This window comes from Oncorhynchus mykiss, chromosome 18 (assembly GCF_057628025.1).
Source record: "Oncorhynchus mykiss isolate SJ-2025 chromosome 18, ASM5762802v1, whole genome shotgun sequence".
In the NCBI taxonomy this organism is placed as follows: domain Eukaryota; kingdom Metazoa; phylum Chordata; class Actinopteri; order Salmoniformes; family Salmonidae; genus Oncorhynchus; species Oncorhynchus mykiss.
In genome coordinates, this window is record NC_143039.1 from 47,590,868 (window position 1) to 47,603,260 (window position 12,393).

A 12,393-nucleotide genomic window follows, 5' to 3' on the forward strand; every position below is an offset into this window, starting at 1 on the left:
GCCTGTGAACTGTTGTCCCACTCCTGATTAAATGTTGTCCCACTCCTTTTCAATGGCTGTGCGAAGTTGCTGGATATTGGTGGGTACTTGAACACGTCAATCCAGAGTATTCCAAACATGCTCAATGGATGACATGTCTGGTGAGTATGCAGGCCGTGGAAGAACTGGGACATTTTCAGCTTCCAGGAATAGTGTACAGATCCTTGCGACATGGGGCCGTGCATTATCATGCTGAAACATTAGGTGATGGCGGTGGATGAATGACACGACAATGGGCTCAGGATCTCGTCACAGTATCTCTGTGCATTCAAATTGCCATCGATAAAATGCAATGTTGCTCGGTGTCCGTAGCTTATGCCTGCACATACCATAACCCCACCGCCACAATGGGGCACTCTGTTCATTGACATCAGCAAACCACTCGCCCACACGACGCCATACACGTGGTCTGCGGTTGTGAGGCCGGACGGATGTATTGCCAAGTTCTCTAAAACAAGGTTGGAGGTGGCTTATGGAAGAGAAATGAAGATCAAATTTCCTGGCAACAGCTCTGGTGGCCATTCCTGCAATCAGCATAGCAATTCCACTCTCACTCAACACTTGAGACATCTGTGGCATTGTGTTGTGTGACAAAACTGCACATTTTAGAGTGGACTTTTATTGTCCCCAGCACAAGGTGCACCTCTGTAATGAGGCTGCTTAACCAGCTTCTTGATAATGCACACCTGTCAGGTGGATGGATTATCTTGGCAAAGAAAAATGCTCACTAAAATTAACACCTGCCAAATGCGGGTAGATTTAGGTATTAGCGGGTAAGAATGGCTATTTCAACAGCCACGTTGGCAGGTGGTACATTTTCAGGGCTCTAGAGTGGGCGCATTACATTTGAATTTGTGAATACAAAATATAGTCAAAAGTCAAGTATTAGAATATGTGCAAAGCTGTTTTCAAAGTATTTCTGCTGTTTTGTTCCATATCTGCTAATCGCACAAAGAAATACAAATCCTAGATCCCACCTTGCGCAGCAACAGCTTTGTGCACTGTGAGTGAAGCGCTGATAGATACAAGGAGCTTGCACAAGCATAATAGTTGGTATAATTTACTCAAGTCAGCAAAGTCCTCCGGTTTCTTGGCTTAATGCATTGTTTTGTTCACAAGCTTGGCTGTTTTCAAATGTTAGTTTGAATCTTCTGCTTCAACTGATAGCGAAGAGAAGCGTTCTATTACTAGTCACATCCCAAATCTTACCACGGTAACCTCCCTCCCTTAAATGGGCAGTTGAATTTTTTTAATCATCTGATATTTGGGGTAAAAGACACAGGTCACAAATTTTTTTTTTTTTAGCAAAATACCACATTACTTCTTAATAATACATTTCTTGTTTTAGAAACATTACAAAGCATGGTCATCAGTTTTTTTTATGTAATTATAGCAAAAATATATTCAGGCTGGTAAAAAATCTGAGGGCCTGGCAGGTTTTTTCCATCTACATGACACAGTGGCAGTGAATTTTAGGCCCTGATGTTGCATTTATATTTTTGTTTAGTGGATATGTGACTCGTTTCAGGAAACTAGGCGTAGGTCCCGCTTCATTACTTCACAGGAAAGGCATTTGAACATAAACATGAATTTGTTTGTTAAAAAAAGAAATGCCTTCTGGAACATGTGAACTTTTATTTGCCTTAACAAATGTGTATGTCATCTGGAAATACAAATAAAATTGTTAAATGATGAGCCGAATTAGTTTAGCCACAGAGAAAGTCAGGAATCTTCCCGCTAGCCATGATTGGCTGAGACAATGGATGGGCTGAACATGTCAAGAGATGAGTTCGGATTGGTCTGCCATGTAGCATGCTTCGGTCTATAACATGAGCTGCTTAGTATGTGTAGGTAATCCTTCCTAACGCAGATTTTTTTTAAAGATATCACAAAGACCTGCAAAAGTGTTGCTAATGGACCGAGTTTTGAAATCAGTGGAATGTCCGGTGGAAGCAGAGTATGATAGCTAACGAGATGGAGAAAATTCTGGCGTTTGATTGCAAATATGCAGGCGGAGTCTCAAAGGTGGGGTTACAAGTTTATCAACTTACAAAGCATAATTACTAGGGATGCACGATATATCAGCAAGCATGTCAGAATCAATATGTCTAGTTTAGTTTAACGCCAATGTTAAAAACCGATGTCAAAGTTACAGCGCATACCTATATAACTTATATAACGTAATAAGACAAATACAATTTTGCACTACACATGCAACAGCATTCCTAACCTAGCCCACACAATGTCTGCTGTGTGGATCGAGCAGCCAACAAGTCATTTGAAAGAGTAAGAACATTTCAGCGAGACAACTCAAAGACGAAATCCATTAAAGCCAAGATAATGGAATTCGTTGCCCTTGACAATCAACCGTACTCTGTCGTGGGTAATGTTGGCTTCGCCGACTGGTCGAGCACCGGTACACACTACCAAGTGTGCTATTTTTCAGATGTTGCCCTACCGGAGTTACACAGTAATAGTGTCACTGCTATTAGCTTCACGACATACATACTATGGAACGCCGTTCAGGTATTTGCGTGTCAAAAAAGATACAGTAGCACTGTCAAAGCTGTACAAAACCAGTCTTTACAATACTGAGTTGGTAATAAAGCATCATTTGTTCGACAGCAACTTCTGGGATAGCTAGCTTTAGCTTGGTACCTAGCTAGCACAAATACAACCAGCCTGCAAACAATGACCAGTAGAAACTGCAGTCATTTTCATTATTCTTAGCAACTGCAGTCATTTTCATTATTCTTAGCAATGATTTAAGAATCCTTGTGAGTAAGTATTAGCTAGGTTGCCACTTGTTGTTCACCTATTGAAATGAACTTCAGTTCATGAAAATAAATAGCTTGCCAGCTACTTAACCCTGTTGCCCAAAGCTAAAGATATTAGCAGCCAGATAGCGTCATCTGTCTAGTGACGCTCGACCAGACCGGTTTAAGTGTTGTGAAGCTAGCCACAATAAGATTTAGGCACAATAGTGGAGTTTGCGGTTTGCCTTCAAAATAAGCATATGTGATTGACAGTGATCCAAATGAATACAAATAGTAGAATTATGCCATACTTTTATTTTGAAGGCTACCCGCAAAGTCCACTATTGTGGCTAATCCTTATTGTGGCCAGCTTCACGTAGATGGGTCCGACAACCATTCATCAAATAAGAACGGTCTTATAAATTTGGGTTATTTTAGATGAGGATACCTAGCTATCTAGTGTTATTTGACATGTTTCTTTTTTGACACGCAAAGACCCAAACGGCATTCTACAGAAATCCTGGTTGAGAATGAAACGACTGAACAAATGAACAACAAAACGGCACAGCAAGTAAGTGAAAGAAATAGGTTTTAATTATGTTTGACTGGTAATGGGGACATCGTAAATGCCAACAAAATAACTTTTTGGTCAGTGTGATGTGTGTGTGTGTGTGTGTAACCTTGATTTACAGTAACTAGGCAAGTCAGTTAAGAACAAATTCTATTTACAATGACGGCCCGGACGACGCTGGGCCAATTGTGCGCCGCCCTATGGGACTCCCAATCACGGCCGGATGTGATACAGCCTGGATTAGAACCAGGGACTGTAGTGACGCCTCTTGCACTGAGATGCAGTGCCTTTAGACCGCTGCATTCATGTGGTGTGTTAGCTATTTAATTGTACTATAATTCTTAAAAGGCTGCACATTTTTTATATCGGTTATTTTTGGCAAGGAAAATGTTGGATATCGCATCACTGATAATTACTTTCCCATTGTTCCTCAACTGTAGTGTATGATATACCATTGTCTAGCTCTGGAGTCTCTACTTTTATCCAATGTAAAAAACATAATTTCAAATTTTGCTACATAAGACCGAATCAAGCCAGTGGGTCACATAAACAGTGCCTTCGGAAAGTATTAAGACCCCTTGACTTTTTCCACATTTTGTTAGGTTGCCTTATTGTAAAATATATATTTTTTTAGCAAAAACAGTTCAATTAAATTTTTTTGCTGATTTCTTCAAAATAAAAAACAGAAATATCACATTTACATTAGTATTCAAACCCTTTACTCAGTACTTTCTTGAAGCACCTTTGGCAGCGTTTACAGCCTTGAGTCTTCTTGGGTATGACACTACAAGCTTGGCACACCTCTATTTGGGGAGTTTCTCCCATTCTTCTCTGCAGATCCTCTCAAGTGCTGTCACATTGGATTGGGAGCGTTGCTGCAAATCTATTTTCAGGTTTCTCCAGAGATGTTCGATCGGGTTCAAGTACGGGCTCTGGCTGGGCCACTCAAGGATATTCAGAGACTTGTCCTGAAGCCACTCCTGCGTTGTCTTGGCTGTGTGCTTACGGACATTGTCCTGTTGGAAGGTGAACCTTCGCCCCCAGTCTGAGGTCCTGAGTGTTCTGATGCAGGTTTTCATCAAGGATCTCTCTGTACTTTGCTCAGTTCATCTTCCCCTCAATCCTGACTAGTCTCCCAGTCCCTGCCACTGAAAAACATCCCAACAGCATGATGCCGTCACCACCATGCTTCACCGTAGGGATGGTGCCAGGTTTCCTCTAGACGTGACGCTTGGAATTCGGCCAAAGAGTTCAATCTTGGTTTCATCAGACCAGAGAATCTTGTTTATCACGGTCTGAGAGTCTTTAGGTGCCTTTTGGTAAACTCCAAGCGGGCTGAAATGTGCCTTTTACTGAGGGGCGGCAGGTATCCTAGTGGTTAGAGCATTGGGCCAGTAACCAAAAGGTGCTGGATCGAATCCCCAAGCTGACAAGGTAAAAATCTGTTGTTCTGCCCCTGAACAAGGCAGTTAAACCAAATTTCCCCAGTAGGCTGTCATTATAAATAAGAATTTATTCTTAACCTCTAATGACTCCCCATCCCGCATGAGAGAGCGTAAACTGATACTAATTAGCATAACGCAACGGACATAAATATTCCTAGAAAATATTCCCATTCATGAAAATCACAAGTGAACCTTTTCTTAATCACCCTGTCATCTCAGATTTTCAAAATATGCTTTACAGCCAAAGCTAGACAAGCATTTGTGTAAGTTTATCGATAGCCTAGCATAGCATTTTGTCCAGCTAGCTGCAGGTAACTTGGTCACGGAAATCAGAAAAGCAATCAAATTAAATAGTTTACCTTTGATGAGCTTCGGATGTTTTCACTCCCGAGACTCCCAGTTAGATAGCCAATGTTCCTTTTTTCCAAAAATATTATTTTTGTAGGCGAAATAGCTCCGTTTGTTCTTCACGTTTGGCTGAGAAATCACCCGGAAATTGCAGTCACGAAAACGCCGAAAAATATTCCAAATTAGCTCCATAATATCGACAGAAACATGGCAAACGTTGTTTATAATCAATCCTCAAGGTGTTTTTCAAATATCTATTCGATAATATATCCACCGGGACAATTGTTTTTTCAGTAGGACCGATTGGAATAATGGCTACCTCTGTATTTTACCCGACATAAATGCGTAAAACTACGTCACAATGCTGTAGACACCTTGGGAAATACGGAGAAAAAGTAATCTGGTTGATAGCCCATTCACTGCTCAATAGGGACGCATTGGAACGCAGAGCTTTCAAAACATGAGGCACTTCCGGATTGGATTTTTCTCAGGCTTTCGCCTGCAATATCAGTTCTGTTATACTCACAGACAATATTTTTTACAGTTTTGGAAACTTTAGAGTGTTTTCTATCCTAAGCTGTTAATTATATGCATATTCTAGCATCTTGTCCTGACAAAATATCCTGTTTACTACGGGAACGTTATTTTTCCAAAAATGAAAATACTGTCACAAAAGGTTTTAACTGACTTGCCTAGTTAAATAAAGGTTAAAACAAAAGGCCTGATTGGTGGAGTGCTACAGAGATGGTTGTTGTTCAGGAAGGTTCTCCTATTGTTGTGTTTATATTTTTGTTCAGTATTTATACATTTGATCAGCATTTTAGCCCTAATGGCACAACACACAGTACAAAATATATTACCATGCATAAAATGTTGAGCTCTTTTGTCTAAATAATTTTAGAATATTCCAAGTTAGCTGAGGATTTCTGACCTGTCCTATCCATCCATCTGCCCATCACTCTTTTTTTCCTCGATCTCCCTCAATTTCTATACATCAATGTCCATAGTCTCTTTCTGAAGAGAAAGGAAAAGCTAATTTCCCCCCCTCTTCTGCAGCATGTCTTTATAAAGTGGGCTGTGCAAACACACACACACCGTCTCTCTCGCATGTGAGTGCACTAATTCACTCACCTTGATGCTGCTCAAGGTAGGAGAAAGACTGAAGGGACTCGTTTTCATTGGCTGAACCTGTGATGAGACGAATGGCAACAATAGAATCCATTCAGACACAGAACTTTAAATCTATTCAACTGCGAAGCCATAAACACAGGTGCCATTCCAGATTGACAGAATATCAATTGAATCCATGTGTTTCCTAATCATTTTCACATTAATTCAAACCTATCCAAAAAAAGTACAGCTGTAGGACCTCAGGACAAATTTGGGAATCGAGGTGGTTCTGAACACTGAAATGTCTATAACACTTTGAAATTCACCTTAAAACAGCATCAAACCTTTATACAAAATTATGATTGCGTATGTTTAAAAAAATTATTTAGCCAGATACTGTACATATCTGGTATGTTTTTACCAAATCTAAGCGACATTTATGTTTGTCTGTAGCCTAAGATGAGTTTTTTTGCATTTATGTCCCGGTTTAATATTGCCCGTTGGGTTGACTGGTTAGTCCTTAACTTTTTGGATCTTTGAGGTTCTACTATATGCACAGATAATCTTATTACAACCTTAGAGCAAACGACAGCAATAAATAAAAACACGAATAACAATAAATCAACAACAAACGTAATTTTACAATTAATTCAATTGAAATGACATACCTGATCATTGGCATCAGGACTGTTCCTCTCAGAGTCTGTAAGATAAAATAAAATAAAAAGAGGGTGAGAAAGAGAGAGGAGAAAAGTATAAGATGGAATTCTAATAACCCCGTCATGATCGACTGTAAATACCTCGGGCTGCAGCAAAACCTTAAACAGGTTACTTCAAATTTCAATTACTAACACAGCCCAAGCTGTCTAGTTAAAACACATAGGTGTGTGACAACATGACTCTGAGCAGTGACTTATATGGTGGTATAGTGTCACGTGCATAAGTCATACAAACAAGTCTGACAAAAACATTCTCACTTTCTGTTCGGAAAATGTGAGAAACGTGACCAAAGAAGAAGATTTCAGGTCTCTTATTGTGGATGTGTTGTGTCATAGAGCGGCAGGTAGCCTAGCAGTTAAGCGCGTTGGGCCAGTATCTGAAAGGTCGCTGGTTTGAATCCCTAACTGCGTGAAACATCTGTCAATGTGCCCTTGAGCAAGGCACTTAAACCTTAATTGCTGCTGTAAGTCGCTCTGGATAAGAGCGCCTGCTAAATGACTAAAATGTAAATACATCCAAAAACAACACACCAGATTAGCCCACTCTCCCCAATCAATACGACAACATAAACAGATGTGGACACACACATCATCCTTTCATTCAAACATGAAACAGGCCTAATGATGGCACATGACGATAACTGATATCAAAGCAACACATAATGCAGTCTCAAAATGGTTACCTGTGCTCTCCCCTGGAAAGTCTGCCCCAGGCTTCTCATCCTCTGCTGGTTTTGACATCCTGATATCTGCAGGGGAGAGAAGGAAGCAGGTTAAATATAACATGTTTCCAACTGACAAACATCCCCAGCCCGCCCAGCGTATATGGAGGGATGAGGATGAGAGATTCACAGGGAGAAAAGCTCCTTCGCCCTTTCTTCCCCTGCCCTCCATCTCCAATCCTCCTTGGCTCGCACAGTGGCTTCCCCGCTTATGAGTGTCACAGGGACATGTTCAATGTTATGCCGTAACGCATGCTATGCACACAAGGATTGAGAGAGAGGCCACACACTATATTTCCATCAGGCTGGCTTAATGAACGCAAGTGAAATGGTTATGAAACCTGGCGGCACAGATCATGTCTTTTCAAATCTCCCCACCATAAATCCAAAGGAATGTGATTTTCTGGAGGGAAAATTGCAGCATGAATAACGCTGTCATATGTTTTTACAGAATCGTTAATAAAATTATTAACGTAAAACATAAATGTGAAAGTGGTATTCAAGATTTCCAAATACATACACAATACAAATTATAATACATATTTCACATAATTGGAGACTAACTCATTTTATATAGGGTAAGTCTATATTTTTGGGAACCTGTGTCAAAAACCTCGAGAATTTAATTGCCTAGGCCTAGACAAATGATTTACAACAGGTAATTTCTCTACAATAGATTAGAAGTTCAAATGCAAATGAATTCATTTCTGCACACACGTTTTTGACAGAAATGTATTATGCTCCAAATATAGCCTTTTTTAAAATCAAAACTATTTTTCATAATCCGTCTTGAATAGTAATAAAAAACGGTTAATTAAGACACAAATAACGATGTATGATGGAGCGCATGCCATTTAACAAGCTAATAGGCTAAGCTATTTACATGCATGTCTTACAAAATCGTATAACAGTCTACAGTTGTTTTAATTGCAGTGTATTACCTGCAAAAATTACATTTCAAATAATAATACATTTTAGGCCTTGTGAACCTGAAATGAACGTCGTGTCATGAAAAACAACTCCGACATTTTCCATTCGTTGTGTTTACCTCTAATCTAAATATTCACATTTGAATGTATACACGTTTAGCCTAGCTGTTACGAAAGCCTAAAAACGTCACATTTTCAAACAATGATATCAGTTACCTGGGTTATCGACATTCGTGAGAAAATACAAATATCTATCGAAAGCTTTGGTTTTGGCGGTGTCCTTCCTACTATCAAGCTATGGTTGCATATTTGCGCGTGACTAATTGTGCATACCTGCAGATTTCCTCAAGAGCAATGATTATTTTCGCGCCATTTATTTTGGCCAATCAATTTGCCTAAATCGTTTGCGAAAGGATCAAGTGAACGCACGGTTTTATTACATTAGTGACCAACAAAATCTACTTGAAGACGAGATCAAATAGACTGTCTACAGTAATAAGTCTCTATGCACATAAGCGAAACTTTTGAGGATCTTCCACCCACCCTTTCAGCCTCTATAGGTCTACGGTTTCTATGAGCTATTCTTGGATGCCTAAATTCTTCCACCCTCAATACTGACATCACGGTGAGTCACTGGTTTAGCTTTGTTACAATTATAAATGGCTCTAACTATAGACTAATAGGCCTATAATTATATGCAGCAAATGTTGAGCCTGCTGCTCTGAGGGAAAACAACCAAACTGCAAAGAATTTCACATTTTCCAATAGCCTATCCTAAAACTGACGTCTGGTTCCTCTCCATTGATAACGTGAAAGACACGCAATTTATGGCAGGTGGGCAAATTGAGCCTGCTCTGAGATTTTTTTACTGACAACAACCAAAATCAATAAAATCCAGTAGCCTAGTTATCTTTGTTATTCCTCCCCTATGTGTAGGCAGGCTTTAGGCCTACTGAATATGACTGCGTGTTAACAGCTCATTCACATTTTCAGGAAAGTGATGATAATCTTCGGACAACCAAAACATAGTCCTAGCTTGTGTCTTTCTGACCTTAATGTCAGTCCCTGCCTCTGTCCTGTGATTCATTTTTATGGAATAGCCTACTACTTTACACACTTGACTTTCCATCACTAGTCTTCATATTGCATTGCCTCCATCCCCAGAAAGAGAGGCGGTGTTATAGAGTAACACAAAGACATGCAAATACACACTGCCAAATACACACCGCCTAACAATAGTTATACACTAGAAGTAGCGGTAAAATGTTACCCTGGTAACTTGTACATGAGCCTATACTTTACGCACACACACACACACACAGAGAGACGTTGGTCTTCTTCAGGAGAGATGACCTGACATTTCATTACAACTATCACGGACAGAGCTCGTTTTGATGTACACTAATTAGCAACATTTGAATAGATAAACATTTACCCTAGCTGTTATTAAAACCTACAAACTTCACATTTTCAAACATTGACATAATTCAAGAGTTACCTGGGTTATCGACATTCATGAGAAAATACAAATATATATCGGAAGATTTGGTTTTGGCGGTGTCCTTCCTACTATCAAGTTCTGGTTGCATATTTGCGCGTGTAGATTTCCTCAAGAGCAATGATTATTTTCGAGCCATGTATTTTACCAATCAATGTGCCTAAATAGTTTGCAAAAGAATAAAGTGAATACACTGTTTTATTACATTAGTGACCAACAAATCCTACTTGAAGACAAGGTCAAATAGGTTGTCTACCGTAATAAGCCTCAATGCTTATGAGCGAAACTCTGAGCATCTTACACCCAGCATCCATAGGCTTACCATTTCAGTTAGCTATTTTTGGATGCCTAAATTCTTCCACCTTCAACACTGACACCATGGTGAGTCACTGGTTTAAATGTGTTACAATTCGAATGGCTCTAATTATCCTTTAATTATATGCCGCGAAAGTTGAGCCTGCTGCTCTGAGTGAAAACAACCAAACTGCAAAGAATTCTAATCCCCCCCCCCCTCCCCATTGTTAACGTGAAAAGCAGGCAATTTTTGGGGCAATTATGGCAGGTGGGCAAATTGAGCCTGCTCTGAATTTTTTGTACTGACAACAACCAAAATCAATAAAAGTCAGAAGCCTGGTTATCTTTGTTATTCCTCCCCTATGTGTAGGGGAAAGGCAGGCATTAGGCCTACTGTATATGACTGCGTGTTAACAGCTCATTCACATTTTCAGAAAAGTGATGATAATCTTCGGACAACCAAAACATAGTCCTAGCTTGTGTCTTTCTGACCTTAATGTCAGTCCCTGCCTCTGTCCTGTAATTCATTTTTATGGAATAGCCTACTACTTTACACACTTGACTTTCCATCACTAGTCTTCACATTGCATCACCTCCATCCCCAGAAAGAGAGGCGGTGTTATAGAGTAACACAAAGACATGCAAATACACACTGCCTAACAATGGTTATACACTAGAAGTAGCGGTAAAATGTTACCATGGTAGCCTGTACGTGAGCCTATACTTTACGCGCGCAAACGCACACACACACACGTTGGTCCTTCTCGGGAGAGATGACCTGACATTCCATTATGACCGGCAAAGCTCGTTTTGATGTTCACTAATTAGCAGTGCTTGTTACTGACGGCAACGCTAATTAACCCCCAAAGCCTCCACCCCATGAGAGACCATTAACCAGTAATTGGTACAAGACGAAGAGTGGAGTACTTACCTGCGAATCAGACATTATTGTTCACCATAGCCACCATCTTAAGGGAAGAAAGTCTTTCTTCAGTACTGACCTTACTGCTTTTTTTCTCTTTTTTGCCTTTCCTCTCTTTTTATTGTCTTTTTTTCCACATTCACTCTTTCACGCAAGGCCTAAAATGTAGTATATATGAAAATAGCTATTGCTGAGCCTGAACAGTACAATTAGAGCAATAATAAATCATAAATGTTAATATTAGGCCTCTTATGGTTCAGGCTCTGTTCTACATGCTAATATGTGAGTTTAAAGAGATGGTGATGATGAACACCACCTTATCACCTCACTCTTAATCCTTCCTCCTCCCACTACGACTCTTTCACCGTCCCCCTCTACACCCCCATCCTCCTCCCGCCACATCCTGTAAACATATGTAGTGCATGAGCGAAGGAAAAAAACACTAGAAAGAGGGGGATATTGGTATAAATAAGAGTGGGAGGAGTGGAGTATGTGTGTGGGGGGGGGGGGGGGGGGGCAATTTTATGACCGTTTTTTTTTTCAATCTCTTCGGCATATTTTTCTGATTGTAAGTGGTACATTTTTAAAACCCTAATTACAAAACACTGAACTGATAGCACTTGTAATACCCCTATCATATGTTCAGAACCATTGATCCTGCATTCATTTGGGTTTAAGACATCTTTCAGCCTGAGTCATTCATGCATAATACAAGTTTTTTTCCGTGAAATACAAATTGCTCATAGGCTTACCATTTAGTCATTTTAAATAGCATTTAATCCAATAGCAAAAAATACAATATACAACTCTCCTTTTTGAAGTGCTGAATGTAAAGAATAGTAGATGGTTAATATAATTTACATACAGTATTTGACTATAACTTGACATGCACCATTTTTTATCATTTGTATCCATTGGCAGGTTGTGAACATGTTGAGAAATATGCCAGTCTTACAGTTTCCTTATCCATTCAGAGACTTGTCCTGAAGCCACTCCTGCGTTGTCTTTGGCTATGTGCTTAGGATCATTGTCTTTTTGGA

At 39.8% G+C, this 12,393-nt stretch overlaps 1 protein-coding gene across 1 annotated transcript in view; it reads right to left on the reverse strand.

Moving 5' to 3' along the window:
• The window catches only part of LOC110496210 (POU domain, class 2, transcription factor 2-like), an 83,141-nt gene that overhangs the window by 13,194 nt on the left and 57,554 nt on the right, over positions 1-12,393 (reverse strand). Inside the window, exons 2-4 of the mRNA XM_021571981.3 lie at positions 7,672-7,737; positions 6,938-6,972; positions 6,291-6,347 (exon numbers count right to left, since the gene is read on the reverse strand). Of these exons, the coding sequence (XP_021427656.3) occupies positions 6,291-6,347; positions 6,938-6,972; positions 7,672-7,737 (158 nt within the window). The remainder of the gene's footprint in view (positions 1-6,290; positions 6,348-6,937; positions 6,973-7,671; positions 7,738-12,393) is intronic.